This window comes from Capsicum annuum, chromosome 8, assembly GCF_002878395.1.
Source record: "Capsicum annuum cultivar UCD-10X-F1 chromosome 8, UCD10Xv1.1, whole genome shotgun sequence".
Lineage (NCBI taxonomy): Eukaryota > Viridiplantae > Streptophyta > Magnoliopsida > Solanales > Solanaceae > Capsicum > Capsicum annuum.
In genome coordinates, this window is record NC_061118.1 from 43,984,941 (window position 1) to 44,003,234 (window position 18,294).

The 18,294-nt window shown below is 37.3% G+C and overlaps 1 protein-coding gene across 10 annotated transcripts in view; it reads right to left on the bottom strand.

Annotated features, from left to right (window-relative positions):
- Positions 1-18,294, bottom strand: part of LOC107846697 (guanine nucleotide exchange factor SPIKE 1) — a 100,313-nt gene that overhangs the window by 24,748 nt on the left and 57,271 nt on the right. For all 10 annotated transcript variants that reach the window (XM_047395421.1, XM_047395420.1, XM_016691020.2 and 7 more), the window contains 5 exons: positions 17,846-18,039; positions 16,427-16,557; positions 3,970-4,045; positions 3,715-3,825; positions 559-741 (listed from right to left, as the gene is read on the bottom strand). In XM_047395421.1, coding sequence (XP_047251377.1) covers positions 559-741; positions 3,715-3,825; positions 3,970-4,045; positions 16,427-16,557; positions 17,846-18,039 — 695 coding nt within the window. The remainder of the gene's footprint in view (positions 1-558; positions 742-3,714; positions 3,826-3,969; positions 4,046-16,426; positions 16,558-17,845; positions 18,040-18,294) is intronic.

An 18,294-nucleotide genomic window follows, 5' to 3' on the forward strand; every position in this document is an offset into this window, starting at 1 on the left:
TTTGTGGTTTTAATGATGCCATATGGAAAGTTAGAATTAAGGAGTTGTCCGAAAAAGGAAAGAGTCATTCCTTTGAAAACGGACTAAAAAGGGAAGTAAGACGGACAAATCGAAACAAAGGGAGTACCACTTTCTCCTATAAATCACCTATAGTAGTTTAAGTTGGTTCCTGAAGCATATCACTATTCTAAAATTTGATCAGGAAAATAACACACGACATTTAACAATTGACATAATGAATTTCGTTTTTCTTGGAAGACCACATTGACAAACAAGTAAGCTAAAACCAAACCACTGCTATTGAAACACTCATCCTACGGCACGAAAGACCTAATTTATGTCATCCAACTACATTATGTTCCAATTTTCTCATGAGACGCCTATGTTTGGGCAGCATATAAGAAATTTGTATCATTAAACGCATAGAAAATCTTCTTAAATTGGCTACCGAAATCTTTTCAAGGATGCAACCACACGGGTTGTCAAATGAACGTGAAATCTGAGCTTCAAGCTGAATGTATTCTGAATGTTTAATGATTTGGCAGTTCAGATTTCAACCTCAAAATGCATCAAGCACTCTTCTAAGAGTTTAAAGAATAATCTGGTTCGGGCAATGCTCTGCTCCCAAGCTTTAATAAGTGTTTCATCATCCAAGTTGCGCACTATTTGCAGAAAGATAATCAAGACTTCACGTTTTTCAATTGTACTCAGATTGTAAAAGACAGGCATCTCATCCAGGATCTGCACACACATATAAAAATGTCACAGAAGGCGAAAAACATAGAAAAACTCAACGTTTGAACTGCATATTTAAGTGCAAAACACAAGATTAAGCAAATGACAAAAAACAAGATAATGTATATGCAATAAAAGAACAAATAACAATATATACAAACAGCAACTGAGGACCAAGAATTTCAAAAATTGTAACTGATTGGAATAAATGAAGTAAAAACCTGTCCATCAAGCTAAGGTAAAATCACTAAAATCATTCAGGCGAGTAACATTTACAAAATGTTCTGTTCTAGCATCCCAAGCTGCATTTCTGCCTGGAAATTGACAAGGAGGCTGTTCTGGGAAACCTCGGTGAAGGTGTAGCTGTTGTAATAAGTTAGGTTGTACCCATGATGCGTGCCTCTCTCTACATGGTAAACCAAAAAACTGTTAATGTTGCTAAGAGTGAATCCACTGATACTCCACCCAATCAATTGTTCTCTGTATCTGAAGTAGAATATACCGACTTTTATTAGCATCTGGCGAGTAGGCAGACATTCCACCAATAGCTTTTGTTGCTCAAACTAGTCATCTTGTTGCTTGTATCTCCTATTGCCAAAATTGGTCCTTGGCTCATGGACTAGGGCGATTCTAATCACATTTCCAGTATTTAATGTTTAATAGTGTTCATTTTCAGCTCCGTCCCACTAGCTAATGGTTCTCAAACCATAGCAACTGGAGTAGCTCTCGTCAAATGTTTCCTTCCTTTAATCTGAATAGTGTTCTTGTTATCCTTGATTGTCCCTTCAGCCTTATTGCAATCCGTCGTTTGGCTAGAGCCCCAAATAGTTTCATCTAATTCATTAGAACCTGTTTGAATTGGTTTATCTTCTACAACTCCATCTTCCTCAACTCTACCTCCATCACTATTGACTTATCATCGTCATCATCGCTTCTCATCCGTCCCAAACAATTAAAGTTCGCCGCAGACTCTTGCCTGTTGCAGACTTGTCTACACAAAGTTCTCCAATTGTCACTCCAAAAGGTATTCGTTCTACGTGCAACCCCATCCTACCTATACTTCTTTGAGCTATCATTGTTTATCACCAGATCATTCTGCCTTTATATCATTATTATCCACCGATTCAATTTCAAAGACTACAGGTGAAGCTTTCCTCATTCAGGCCGGCAATAAGCTATGATTGGAGAAATATCTTACACTATAGTGGCATTTGGGAGCTTGTTCCTCTACCCCCAGGTAAGCCTACATAGGGTTTTCGTTGAGATATAACGTGAAGGTTGGGCCCAATGAACAGATTGATCGCCAAAAGGCACGACTAGTCACCAAGGCTTTTACACAGATTTTTATCTTGACTATGGTGATACCTTCTCTCCTGTAGCTAATAAGATTGTTTGAGTTCGTCTATTTTTATTTATGGTTGTTGTTCGCCATTTGCCTCTGTAACAGTTGAATATTAAAATGCTTTACTACATGGGGATATCGGAGATGAGGTGTATATGGAGCAAACACCGGTTTTGTTGCTCAGGGCATCTAGCAACTCGGCATGTAAACAATGATGATTACTTTATGTCTTGAAGCGGTCTCATTGAGCATGGTTCAGAAAATTTAATATTGGTCATTCATGAGTTTGACATGGTTTGCTGAAGCTGATCATTCTACATTTTATCACAACTTAACTCCAGGTTTATGCATGTACTTGGCAGTTTACATTGATGTCATATTATCACATGCAATGACTACAAAGGAATAACCAAGTTGAAACAACATATTTATCAGCACTTCCAGACGGAGTAGTTTGGTTGATTGAGGTACTTCTTGGGCATTGAAGTTGCTCAATCCAAATCAGGAATTGACATTTTACATAGGAACTACAGACTTTATATTCTTGAGGAGACATGGATAACAAATTGTAGGCTTATTGATACTCCAATAGATCCAAATACTAAGCTCCTGCCAGGTCAGGGAACGCCTATCAATGATCCTGGAGGATATAGGAGATTGGTAGGAAAATTGAATTCTAACTGTAACTTGCCATGACATTGCTTTCGCAGTCAGTTTTGTAAGTCAGTTTTTAGATTCTCACTGTGAGAGTCATTAGAATCTTTGATCCACAAAATTTGCTCCCGGAAAAAGGACTATTTTACAAGCACAAGAAAATTATAAGATATACAGATGCAGACTAAGGATCCTCCGAGAGACGATCCACTTCAAGATATTGTGTTCTAGTGGGGGAAATTTGGTGTCGTGGAAAAGTAAGAAAAAAATATGTTGCTAAATTGAGGGCAGGAGCAGAATATCGAGCTATGGCAATGGCAACATGTGAATTAATATGGATCAAGCAATTACTAAAGGAGTTGAAATTTGGAGAGATTAAAAAAATGGAACTTGTGCGCGATAATGAGGCTGCAGTTCACAGTACATCGATTCCAGTGTTTCACGAGAGGACCAAACACATAAGAGTGATTGCCATTTTGTCAGAGAGATGGTACTATCCAGAGACATCATCACAAAGTTTGTGCGGCCAAATGATCAGCTTGATGACATATTCACCAAAGTCCCTAGCCGGTCCCGGAACAAGATAAATATGTAGCAAACATGGTACATATAATTTGTATGCACTAGCTTGAGGGGTGTGTTAGAATCCTCTTGAATATTCAAGGTTATATGTATAGTAGGTAGTTTAATTAACTCCTATCGTAATAAGGTAGTGATTTACTTCCCTTTTTTCAGAACATGTAAACATAGTTATTTAAACCCCATTAGCTTGACAGAAAAATCAAGTTGAGTTTTCTCTCAAACTCTCTTTATTCTTACAATTGGTAAATATGCTCACCAAAACCTTGTAATGTAGAGCACTATAGACGCTTTGCAAGGAAGTTTCTAACACGAAGTATTTTTGAACAAGATGCGCAAGAAAACAACATTATCATTCAGGGAAAATTAAAGCTTATAAAACATTGCTTAGTACAATTACCAACCTGACCAACAAGGGGAAAATATAATTGAGCAATATATAATTTATCCTCTTGCTTTTGGTAGCGAATATCAAACTCGTGCTTACACATGAGGACCACCAAGATTCTTGCAGCCTAAAAATATAAAAAGTGAACGTTTAATGTGCAGCTAGAAATCCTTAGCTAGGTAAAATAATTGCACAGAATTCCCCACAAAGAGCAAAGGACTATAAGGAGGAAATTTTGAATAAATATATCAGCATCAAGCTACGCACTCACTTTTGCCCTCATTGACAAGTCATCGTGATCCCATGTAAGGAAAATCTCTTGGATTAAGATAGATGAAAGATAATTCCTGTATATAAAAATACAACACCACAAATTAAAACAGTCTATCAGGCCAAGTGATTAACAAAAAATGGGAAAGCACAGTGAAACATTGTCAGCATTGTCAACTGGCACTACAAGCAAATCAAAAAAAGAAGTTCAAATCAAGAAGCATGCTGCTACTGCCATTCCATGTGGTTGCTATGGGAAACAGAAGGGCATTAAGCATTGAATGGTACTTTTGTTGTTGTTGATAAGTAAAAGCATTGGGGAATACATAAAAAGATGACGTTTAGATAAACTTCTTTGTCCATGAAATACTGTTCATATTTTAGGTAACATTTTATATCAGGTAAAGCAATCATATGGAATAGCAGCATGGAGGAAGACAACAGAGAGGAAGATGAATTCCATTAAATTGTGAGATCTAAACCAGGAAATGGAGCCGCAATGCAACTTTTAGAAGAAGAAATTGTGCCTTGACGCCGTCTATTTGGATGCTATTGACCTATATCGAAGGTCTTTACACAGCGGATAGCAGTAGTCGTAAAGATCTGCAAAGAGTGGGAGTCATGGGACTAGAACTTCAGTAAGAAACTTAGAGAACTGGGAGATGGAAGTGTTCACGTTACAAGAACAACCTTAAAATCATTAAACATCGAACATAGACAGATATTGCGGGAAACTGGAGGACTTGCACTTACACAGAAAAGTCTCTCTAATTGGAAAAATGAGAACTCTGTGACAGGTAGTTCCCATATTCCATAATTTGGATTCCTAAAGCACCAAGAAATGCACGGGAATCCATCCTAACAGTCGAAAATTCGATGAAAACCAAATTTACTTAATATTAGCTGGTACTTTCATGTGCAAGAATGCAGGAGAGGATGTAACTCATTTAATGCTCCATCATCTTATGAATCTAGGTTAGACTGTAGATTTGGGAATATATTTGGAATTGAATGGATAATACCAAGAATTATTAGGGAGCAGCCTTTCAGATGACAATGCAGAAAGAAAAGGAATAGAAGAAAAGCATGGGACATGACTCCTCTAGAATTCAAATGAAAAGTACTAAAGAAGAGAAATAGAAGTGTGATTTATTGAGAAACTGCTCTATGTACTTGTAGGAGCACAAATGATATTCCAATTTGCCTTGATGATCAGCTGCCATTGCACAAAGCCATGTGTGCTTGCAGATTTCTAGTCTATTTATTTTTTTGATAGCAGTGGTGACCGGGCCAGGTTGCGCGGACCTCGACGTTGCTTACGAGTTTTTGCTCTCTTATTATATTTATTATGCAAGGTTTCGCCATCATATTTCTTATCAATAAATATCTGGAATCTAGACAATAATTAGAGTTTCTAGAATCTAGTTCGTTGCAATAGGGATTGATACAATTATTGAATTATTAGACATCTTGCTATCAATATCATTCGCCTTTAACGTTATGTACCTTTTTCAACAACCACAAGAGCTTCTCGAAACTAGCCCATATTCAAGGCTTAACCCTGCTTTCTTTTAACTATGTCCATTCACTTGCACTTGCTCTAACCAGAGGGGATCTAGCATTTTAGTTGTATGGGTTCAATCATCATAATTTTTAGTATTTGAAATCATTTGTATTTTAAAAATTATGGGTTCAAACCTACTATCTATTGCAATTTTAAAAGATTTTTACACATTAATTTATCATCTGCACTGAAAGTACTGGTTAGGTGAACCCGCAGCTATATAGTTGCATCAGCCCCTGGCTCTATCACATGCATCATTTTACTTACGATCAAAGACATGAAATGTATCATCACGAATATAGTTGAATAACAAGAGCAAGCACCTCCTTTGTTACCAAATTAAAAGGAATTATGCAATTTTTAGAATAGCTTCCACATTCATGTTGTCCTAAGCTAAGTTGTGCGGACTCTTCATTTTTTGTTGCCCATATCGACATGACATGGGTGCGGGATTTGTGTGGGATTTGGTCACTCCACATCAGATACTTCGAACATAGTCCATGGAAATATCTGGGGGTAATACTGCGATTTTGATTTGTTAGAATATGAGTAGATATAGGAATAGCATATAGAATCCAACTAGGAAAAGGATTGTAGTGTAATGTCCTATTTGGAAAAAGATTGGAATAAAGTGTCTATAAATAGGGTCTCAGTTTAATAATGTTGAAACAACGATTCAACAATATCCTTCTCTTATATTTCTCACATGGTATCAAAGTCTCTACGATCTTGGCAGAGAATCAAAGAGTTTCCGCTCCCGGCGGGCGGCTATAATCCATTTATGTCACCCGTTTGGCCAATGAGCATATTAGCAAAACTTGGGTCATCGTGCTTCTTTTCAGTGGCTTATCATATCTAATTTGTGTAGACCATGCATCTTTCCGATGACTACTTTCTCATATCTGATTTGTGTAGTACCGTGCATCTCTCCGAACTACTTCTGATGTTTAATTTGGATAGTACCGTGCATCTTTCTGAACTACTTTCTCGTATCTGAGTTACATAGCACCGTGCATCTTTCCTGTGACTCCTCGTTTGATTTGCGTAGTTCTGTGTGTCTTTCCGATGACTTCTCAGATCAGATTTGTGTAGGGTCGTGCCATCATTCCGACCCTACCAATATAATTTTTCCTTTTCAGTAGGGTCTTGCCGTTATTCTTATCGTACCCATATAATTCTCCTTTTCAGTAGCATCGTGTCATCATTCCAACCCTACCCATATAATTTCTCTTTTACAGCAGGGTCGTGTCGTCATTCCGACCCAACCCATATAATTTGTCGTTTCAGCAGGATTGTTCCCACATTCCGACCCTATCCATATAATTTCTCTTTTTCAGTAGGATCATGACATCATTTCGACCCTACTCATATAATTATCTTTTCTAGTAGGGTTGAGCCATTATTTCGACCCTACCCATATAATTTTTCTCAGATTGTGACAACTTTTCCGACATCATATCTAATAATCCGGCATGTGAGCATGTTCCATTCATTTTTTCAGTGACTTTCTTGTTCAAGATCTACTCATCTCTCGATTTCGAGATGACCTATATATTTTACACCATTTTCCGGCAATTTTCTAGTGACGGATCAACTTTTTGACGATGTTTACTACTTTTTCGACCATTTTTTCATTTTGTTCCTTTCAACTGACCAGAACAATCCTTACCAATTTTCCTGCAGATATGTCCACCAAGTCCCTGATCCTCATATTTGTTACATCCATAACAAGCTTGGTACATATGCTTTCTATGCACCGACTTGAGGAAAAGTGTTAGAACATGAGTAAGAATAGGAATAACATATAAAATCTTGCTCGGAAAAGAATTGTAATTTAGTGTCCTATTTGGAAAAGAATTGGAATATAGTGTCTATAAATAGGGTCTCGATGAGCCGTTTTCATTCAAGATGGACAGGAATAGGATTTACTTCAATGTTGGATTTAAGTCATATGACATTACTAGATGGAACTCGGACAATGTAGTTTGGTACGAATTGGTTGAGAAGAGTAGAAGACTAATGAGAAGAACATCAATGAGCAGCAAGATAATAGAGTGGATTTGCTTTACTTTAAGAGAAGCTTCCAAAGATCAGAAGAAGGTGGTCAGAAGATGGAAAACCTCAGAAAGAGATGAGATAGTTTTTCACACAAGGAAGCAAAATGAACGGGAGATACATGAGTATTCTCTCAGTAAATAAGGGAGGGAGGTCAGTATTGATTTTACCAGAGATAACATTAAATGCAGGTTGATGTGACATAGCATTTAAGATTGAGAACTTCACTAAAGACCCTAAAAAGCAGGAAAATGTTGGTCCCTCAATGTTAACAGAAGCCAACTACCCCTTTGCAAAAGCAGTTAAGGAAAGTAAATGGCAATCTAGAGACATTCGAGAAGCTTAAGTGAATAGCTCGGCAGGCAGAATTGAAATTGCAGGCTCTTCATAGTCTCAAGAGGAGGGGCTGTTGAGTAGATGTCTTGTTGGTAGCCTAGAAATGATCTGCAAGGAGAAGCCCACGCTAGTTGATACGAGGGCATGGTCATCTCAAACCTGGAAAAATGTTTTTGGGATGAACATCTATGAGATGTACGGAGACATGTTCCTTTTTGAATTTCCAAATAGATACATGGCAGAGCAAGTGCTACAAGGTCAATGGACCTAGAAGACGAAAAGATTCAACCTTGAAAGATGGTCTCCAATGGCAGGTTGTGTTACCATCCACTGTAGCAAAGGAGACATGGATCAGAGCAATTGGAATACCTCTGCACCTATGGTCGCAAAAGGTTTTCTATGAAATTGGACAAATGTGTGGAGGTTGGGTGGCCACAAAAGAAGAGACGGAGCTCAGAAATCACACGAAATAGGCAAGAATTTTGGTGGCTACTGATGGAAGAAAGATACCCAGTGAAGTATCAATAGCTCATAACGGCAACACTTTTTTCATCTCGATTTGGGCCGAGAACAAACCCAGATGCAAAAGAAAGCCGGAGTTGCCCAAGGAAGCTACCAAAGATGACGATGTTGACTGTTACACATTCCATCCTTTTACCTAGAGGTTAAACAGAGGCAACAATCTACTATGAATTTGAATTCCCATCAATCTACGGATTCGATCTGCAGAAACCACATAGGTTTTCCTCAATTTACAACTGGATCACGTGAAACAGAAAGCACATATGAGCGGCACACTACCAACTTAAATGAAACCCCACAATTGGGCTGGATCAGGAAGTACAATGATATATCATCTTTTAATTCAGAAGATGGGCCTGATTTTGCAACCCATGTGATATTTAATGAGAGATCAGTACATATATCATATTTAAATTCAGAAGATGGGCCTGATTCTGCAGCCCATGTGATATTTAATAAGAGATCAGCACAGGGGCCTAGTCAAATCACAACAGAACTCTTTTGTGATAACGCGAAAGAACCTTTCTCTCAGAGCATCGATCAAAAAACCATGCAGACCAAGGAGAATAGCACGAAAAACTAGGATAAAGCAGTAGTCAATGTAAGCGAGGTCAGGGATGATGATTCTACTAAGGAATTAATGGAATTAGAAGTACAGGGGATGTCGAGAGAGGTGCCTGTGAACACAAATATAATCTCGATAGAAATAGGGGTCCAAGATGAAGCTGCAACAATGGAGAATTGGGAGATTGAAGACGTAGAGCCCCTGCGAGTCCAAACACAACTGTTGATCAAAGAAAAAAAGAAGGAAACTTTTTTCTGGGTGCGACAAAATCTGCTAAAATTAGTCAAATTACTAGGAGCTGATTTTTTGGGCCATAAGGAAGTTTTGGAACTATTACTGCAAGTAGATAGCTGCAGGATAGCCAAAAGAATGAATCATGCCAAAGTCCTGAATAATTGTGCTAAACTTTTTGAACCAGGCTCGAGGAGATTGTTTCAAACCATAGAGTGACTTGTGCAATTGACATACAAGGTTACTAGACTCCCCCTGAGCAAAAAAACCAGGTGGTTGCTCCATATAAACTTCTTCCTCAAGATCATCATGCAGAAAAGCATTCTTAATGTCCAACTGATAAAGAGGCCAATGACAAACGGCAGCCATAGAGAGAAAAAGACGAACAGATGCTATTTTAGCCACGGGAGAGAAAGTGTCACCCCATGGTTTGAAACAATCTCCTCGAGCCTGGTTCGGAAAGTTTAGCACAGTAATAGGATTCTAATATCCGAAGAATGGGATGAATGTTTTAATAACTTGAAACAAATGCCATTACAGAGGAAAACTTCTGATCACACTCCTATTGCCATTCAAGGTGGAGCTTAGAATAGGAAAAAAAGCTACATTAAGTTCGAAAATTGGTGGTTGAACACTGATGGCTTCACTGACAGAATTAGGGATGGTGGAACAACTTTAATTTTGCTAGTAGACTAGATTACATTCTAGCATGCAAGATGAAAGCTTTGAAGAGCAAACTCAAAGTGTAGAGCAAAGGTGAGCATGGGAATTTAGGTGTCCAAAAAAAGATCCTGTTAAGTAAGTTGGCAGAATCAGAATCAGTATCAAGAGATAGAATTCTTACTGAAGAAGAGAATCAAAGAAAGCAGGGTTAAGGGTTAATGCTAGAATATGAGGAATTGATTAAAAGGAAGGAGATCGCATGGAGACAAAGGTCCAGAGCTTTACGGCTAAAGGAGGGGGGACAGGAATACAAAGTTCTTCCACAAAGTTGCAAATTCTCACAAAAGGTATAATAACATAGACCAGTTGCTCGTACAAGGAGAACTCACTCAGGATTCTGCGAGAATCGAAGGGGAGATGGTAGATTTTTACCAAAATCTGTAACTGAAACAGTGCAATAGAGACCAGTCAGTCACTTCCATAATTGCCCAGTTATAACAACGGAAGAAAGGGAGCGCCTTTAAGCAATATTTAAGGAGGAGGAAGTGTTGAGAAGTATAAAGTTATGTGCAACAGATAAAGCTCCAGAACCCGACGGCTACACTATGAGGTTTTTCAGCAAGCGCTGGGAAGTGGTAAGAACAGATGTCATGAATGCATTCCACAACTTTTATGAGCAAGAAATGTTTGAGAGGAGCTACAATGCCACTTTTATAGATTTAATCCCAAAAAAGAAAGGTGCTAAAGAATTGAGAGATGTCAGACCAATTAGCTTGATTGGTAGCATATATAAAATATTTTCCAAAGTTCTCACTGAAAGGTTGAAAAGGGTGATGGGAAAACTTGTCGACTCTCAACAAATGGCCTTCATCAAAGGCAGACAAATTATAGATGCAATACTGGTGGCTAATAAAGCTGTGGGATCTAGATAGAAGCAAGGAAAACTAGGAATACTTTGCAAGTTAAACATCGAAAAAGCCTATGACAATGTCGATTGGGCTTACCTGCTAACCGTATTGAGAAGGATGGGATTTGGGTAAAAATGGATTCACTCGATCAGGTATTGCATTTCAACAGTGATTTTTTCAGTTCTTATCAATGGTACCCCAGCAAATCATAGAAGGATCTCAGACAAGGAGATCCATTCTCTCCTTTTTTGTTTTTACTAGTAATGGAGGGCCTCAATAGTATAGTTAAATCTGCAAATATTTATAGGTGGCTAAGAGGTTTTAATGTAGCTAGAGAAGGAAGAGACAACCTGGAAGTGACTCATCTGCATACTGATACACTAATCTTTTGTGATGGTGAAGAAGAACAGCTCAAAGTACTAAGGATAAACCTTGTCCTATTTAAGGGGATTTCTGGACTACACATTAACTGGAGAAAGAGTTTCTTGTACCCTATCAATAAGGTCTCAAATATGGATTCCCTAAATGCTATTCTGGGTGGTGAAATTGGTGGTTTGCCGACCACGTACCTAGGTATGCCATTAGGAGCAAAATCAAAGTCAAAAGAGATATGGAACAATGTGGTTGAAAAGTGTAAACAGAAATTAGCTAGATGGAAAAGACAATACTTGTAATTAAGGGGGAGATTAACTCTCATCAATTCAGTCTTAGACTCCTTGCCCACTTATATGATGTCCTTGTTCCCTATTCCAGCAAGAATCATTAGCAGATTAGACAAAATCAGAAAGAATTTCCTGTGGCAAGGTAATAAAGACAGAAAAGGTTATCTATCACCTAGTCAAGTGGAAGTCACTTATCTGTGACAAAAAGCTAGGGGGTTTGGGGATCAAGAATCTGGAGTATCATAGCAAAGCACTCAGAATGAAATGGTTGTGGAAATATGCTAATGACAAACAAACTTTATGGGGAAAGTGATAGAAGCCAAGTATGAAGAGGAAGATGGATGGATGACTAAAGAAGTTACAACTCCATATGGAGTTAATTTATGGAGATCCATAAGAATCCTATGGAATGAGCTGAAATGTTTCTCCAGGATCAAAGTGAACAATGGGAGAAAAACCTACTTTTGGAATGATGATTGGCATGAGATTGGTAATATGGAAACTAGGTTCCCAGAAATACACTCCATAGTGAATCACCGACATAGTACAATACCCGAACTCCGGACACAAGAGGGGTGGAATTTCAGTTTCAGAAGGCAACTCAATGATTGGGAAGTACAAAGAATGGAAGAATTCATAAGTCAAATTGAACACTTTTGTGGGTTGAAGGAAGGAAGTGATGAACTACGGTGGCTAGGCAGTGAAAAAGGCTCTTTCAAGGTGACCAAAGCTTACAGAAGGTTAAACAACTCCAACATGCAGCTAAAGGTAGCCATGGAAGAATATTTGGAAAGCCAAAATTCCATACAAAGTGGCATGTTTTGTATGGCTTTTGGCAAGGGAGGCAGTTCTTACTCAGGAGAATCTCATGAAAACGGGAATAACTACATGCCCCAAATGCTTCCTATGTGCTTCCTATGTGGTGAGAACGAAGAAACAGTTAACCATTTGTTTTTGCATTGCAAGATAACAGGACAGCTGTGGAGAGTGTTTTTGAACCTAAGAGGTGTATCATGGTGTATGTCAAGGAAGATTACAGAAGCCTTATCAAGCTGGGATCTAGTTGGAATGCAAGCAAAGCGTAGAAGCAAATAGAGGACAGTCCCAGCTAGCATTTAGTGGTCAATCTGAAAAGAAAGAAATTCCAGGTATTTTCAATGTAGAAAATAGTGTGCAACAAATCAAGTTAAATTGTATCTTGATTTTGTGTTTTTGGTGTAACCAAATATGGTCAAATGATCCTATCTCTATTACTGATGTTTTAGACTCATTATAGATATAGGATCATAGATTTTGGTAGTACGCTTGTAAATATGGTTGTGCACAACCTTGTTCTGAATATATAAGAAGTTACCAGTTTCAAAAAAAATAAAAAATAAACAGGGTCTCGATGTAATAATGTAGAAACTACAATTCAGTAATAATCTTCACTTATATTTCTCACAGATAAATCAAAAGATAAAACAAATTTAAGACATGGGAAATGGCATGCCTTCAGTCTTTTTTAGCTTTTTAGTATGTTGATTTTTCGACAATTAGTTTATGTTTTTTAACGCTCAATTGGAGAATAAACGATTGAATTCTACAACATACATGTAAGTTTTCCACATAATATCTTTATAGCTCTATTTTCTAGTGAACTTTTTTGGCTGAATCGCAGCAACCGTGGATCCATACACAGGAATCTTAAAATTAGATTTTGCGAATCAGACCCTCAGATCCACATCCATGACAGATACTCGCACTCAAGTCCAAGCAACTTAGGTCCTATGTACTTTAGGTTGTTGTCAAGAGAAGTCCTTGGACGGTGCTACAAATGGTATTCAGAAGGAGAAATAACAAGTGTGAAACAACCAGAGATGATTCAAACAAGTCTCTCCCACCTGTTGGTTTATAGAGATCTAACTTTCTTTAACCTAGTCATACAAGATGTGTATCATTGATGGATGCTTTTTGTAAATGACATGTATTTCTGGACAAACCTACGAACTAAATAAAACCCCAGAATAATGGAAAAGGATTCTGGAGAGCAGGATCTTAAGATATAGAAGGATGATACTATAAATGCGCTGCAAGTTTAACTAATGAACTACTACATGAGGAACAAAAGGTGAAGTGAGATTGGACAAGATTGTGATGCCCAAATTTAGATAATTTGGCTATAGTTAGGCAGTCTTCCAGGGAAATAGCATGTTATATGAAGATGCACAACATATAGTTAAAAAGGGATGTTTGAAATGACGAGTGCTACAGAAGTTCAATGCAATGATAAGATAAAAATGACCAATTTTACATGAGAATGAATGTCAAGACTAATCCAACACATCCACAAGATGAGAGTCGTGGAAATACACAGATTAAAATAAATATGTGGCCATTTAAGTATGGACAAATTTAGCAACAATCACAGCAGACACAACGTAGACAAAAGATTTTTTCATCATGTCCTACGCAGATCTCCAAATTCCGAAGGTGTTCCACCGTAACAACTGAAATTGCGAAAACTTAAAGAAGCAGACCTAAAATCAGCGAGAGGGAAATCGAGACCTACAATCTCGCAAAATAAATGCAAACTAAGCCAAGAACAAAACACTGTGGAAGCAAATACTTCAACACCAACAAGTTATGATTAAGTGGCAGTTGTAATATACTAATATTCACTTACATTAAACCCAATGCTCGTTTGAAGTCTTTTTATTTGATTAAAGACTAGTATGTCAAGGATAAGTATGTGACCTAGAAATCTAAGTTCAAGGAACCCTACTTTTTTTCTTTAAAAGACTAACCATATATCCATATTACCATGAAACTAAATCCAAATAAAGTGAAACGGATATAGAGAATACATATAACTGCACCAACTAACTGTAAATCGATAAATTAGTTGGGTCTTATAAAAAGTTGAAGAAACCATCAAAACATTTTCTAGGCTATTTCAGGCTTCAAATTGCTGATCACTGATTTACTCTTGTAAGGGGCATCCGATGGAAAACACTGAGCTCTACAAAGATATCTTTCCACTTGGTGGTTTTACTATAAGGTTAGACATGTGACAAACCATTCCTATATGCCTATGGCAGTTTTGTATGGGGGATCAAAATGAAGATACACACATTCAAGGCCTATTCTTTGCAGAGTTCTCCATTCTGCTTCTCTAGGTGATCAAAGCTTCATTGCCCAGCAATCTTACTTATGACAGGTTACTGCTAGTATAGACAGACTCTCTATATATAGAGAATCTTATATTTTTTAAATTCCTTGTCCGTGTATTTTAGTAGCCTTTATGTACTAGGCGGGTACCCCTTCACTATATATTTAGCATGTTCCAATCCAGAAAACTTATAAGAGAGATCATTCATGTTCCAATTCACCGTAAAAGTCTTCAATTATCCTAGTTATGATCTACTTGGTGCTCATGATCTACTTTCTCATTTAAAGGGCATCTAAATTCTCAAGGTTTTTGAGTTTGAAATATATAAGAGTTAATTGCTTGGATGGTCTCCCAAGTTACAGAAATGACTCAGTAAAGTCAATAGATCCTTTAAATTTATCAGAACTAAACATTTCTGATCTATTAAAAACAACAGCCCCCCCCCCCCCCCCCCCCCTCCTTCCCCTGCATGGTAATTAAATCCTGACAAATAAAGGGAAATTGTAGCTTTTGGAAAAAAAAAAATGAAGGTAAAGTCTACAAGATCAATATAGTGACACCTAACAAGGTGTAACAATTGTTCCATGTTCCAAAATAATGATGGTCCCTAGTACCATGATCAAAATTTTCAAATTCAATCTCAAATATCTATAATCAAATGTTTCACAAAAAACATAGTATTTACAGGTACTACGAACAACCACATCAAAGAGCTAAAAAAAACCACAATCGAAGAAGATATTATATGACTCATCAAATAGTAATAGATGGTTGTATTTTGTATCATGTGAAGTCAAAATTAATATACCTGCAATATAATTAGAAGTAACATAAGAGGAGACATAGAGAAAAGGATTGGTTTATTCTCATCTTTTTTTTTTTTTCTTTTCACTAGAATCAACAAGGGGCTTCTGTGCTTTACTATGTGTTTGTGTGGTATCTCGTGCCTTGAGCAGGGGGTCTATCGGAAACAGCCTTTCTACTTCATTAGAGGTAGAGGTATGGACTGCGTACATCTTACCCCCCAGACCCCACTAGGTGGGAATACACTGGGTTTGTTGTTGTTGTTGTACTAGAATCAACAAGGGATGTGTATGGTTTATGAGAAGAGTTAATTCTTGATGGGTAGTTTCTAGAGAAAAAAGTATTTTAAATTCACCTGCATGTTCTTAAAATAATGAAGAACAAGAGATTAGATGGTCATACGAACGAACTCAACAGCATAAGAAATCATGGGAAATCTTGAGTTGTAATATAATATCAACTCTATATTCTTCATGATCATTTTGGGATACCAACAGCAGAAATAGATATATGTTTTCCAAACAACGAATATAAAAAAGAAACTAAAATAAGTTAAGAATCTGCTACGTCTACAAATTTGTAAAGCTATTGACACTCTATACTTGCTCTGAGCTCCAACTAAAACTGTCATGTGATAAAATGGAATGGAGAAGAAACTCCATTTACAAAGGATTTAATCTGCACAAAGGTATATTTATAGGACAACTTAGACCTACCCTCAAACTTAAGGGAGACCATCTATGTCATTCTCTGGTGCTTCCCATAGTAGGAGTTATTTTGCGGGACAGTGCATAAAACATGAGTGATTTGATTTGTGACTTTACTGAGTCATTATATAAGGAATTAACTCAATATGTAATAAAATTAGAGATTTTACTTTTTGAATCATCAGACCTTGAAGATGTCTTACATAACAGGGTAACACTATAGCAGCATAAACATGGTAAACTATGCAGTATTTGAACAAAGAAGTGATTGAACATATTAGAACATTTACCGATCAGAAGGATCTCGTCCAGGCATTTCAACAAAAAGATCATGATCGCATATGATTTGTAGAAAGGTAAGCTTGCAGTCATGCAGCACTGTTTGACACACTCCAGAGAATTTATCGAGGTACAAGGACACCTGTAAATGAGAGCAATTACAAGGAAGATGTATAATTATTAAACTGTGGGGAAATAAAAATTAGAACATTTTTTTAATGTAACATCACACAACATAATGATATCAAGCAAACTCCACTTGGCGCTAAACAAAATAGCAGCTGCAGCAGGGCTGAAGAAAATGTAAGTTTGCCTTGTAAATTAAATACAACAATTGCATGAACATTTTAATGAAAATGATGTCGGTTCAGCATACCTAATCGACTTTCTTTCTGTTATTTTTCCGTGTCAAAGCAGGAGGGAAATCTTTTTTGTTAATTGATCTAAAGGAAGATTGCACTGATTGGTACATTCTGGTGAAAAGAAGGAACCATGTAAGCAGTATAAAGGTTGTGAGAATTCGGTGTAGATTTATAGGGTTTTGGTCAACTCAAGTGTCCTCGAGAAACATCTTTTTGAGCCAACTAACTAAAGGAAAATTGCAATTATTGGTATGTGCTGGTGAGCGAAAAGAAGAAATAATGCTAGCATTAGCAGTATAAGGGTTGATAACATAAATTCAAGATATGCACGTTATAAATCAGGCCCAAATGTACTTCTAGGTTACAAATATCCAACCGAACTAGTTTGGACTGAGGCTGTTATTATTGTTTTGTATGTCAGATGTAGTGTTCTGCATCTACCATCAGAAGGCATAGAAAAGATTTGTGGCTGATAGGCAAAAATAAATTAGTATACGAGTATAGGATAATACAGAACTTCAATAGGTGTGGGTGGTTTATTCTGATTGAAATAATAATGGGGGAGGGAGAGAGATCATCAGTAATCATCTTGAGATTAGCTCTAACCCTGGCCGGTTGGATGTGGTTCAAAAGATTTTTAAGTTACTAAGGAAGGCTAGAATAACAGCAAATATCCCACCTTTATGCCGATGACTAATAGATAAGTAAATGCAGTAGCACTGAATAAAGGATTGGACGTTGAACCTAAATTATTGGAAGGATCAGCAAATCTTGGGGAACACAGTTGTCATGGCAGAGGATTCTCTGAAGTAGGGGCGACATATATTAGCAGATGACTGCTTAGTACATTTGGAAATATCACTTGAGAGGTCCCAGATTTCCTAAGTATACGAATACTGGGGTAAACATTCTTTGAAGAGCCCAGTAGGAACCAAGATGATGGATTGGGTCTCACACATTGACTGAAGTAGAGAGGACTGAGAGGGCTAAGAAGTGAAGAACAGCAGTAACAGCAATTAGGGAAGAATAAATCAGAATAATGAGCAACAGTTGAGTTCAAAAGCTTACCAGTTCAAAAACTTGATGAGGCTCGATGATGGATAAAAGATCATAACAAAAAAAAGCCAAACTACTATTTAAATGCTTGGCCAAGCTTAGACCTTTCTTGCAGCGCTCATGAACTTCTGTTAAAAGGCAATCGTACAATTGAACAACACATCTAAAAACGCCTTCTTTCAATTGCATTGGCGGGACATCCTCACCTGTGCATGAAAGAACGAAACATGCAGCTTATCAATATAATGCCTCAATTGGTGATTAAAACACAACTATTCGGCAGTTGTAAATTTAAAATTTGAAAAGTCCTATTACGCACTCAAACAGATTAAAAATAATGAGTAGTCTAAGACTCCAAAACCCAACCTCTGAATTCGCATTCTTGTAATGGAAGCCATGGTTATTAACTCAAAAAAACAAAGTCGAGCAATGTGAAGCAAATGAAGGCTCATCATTCACAA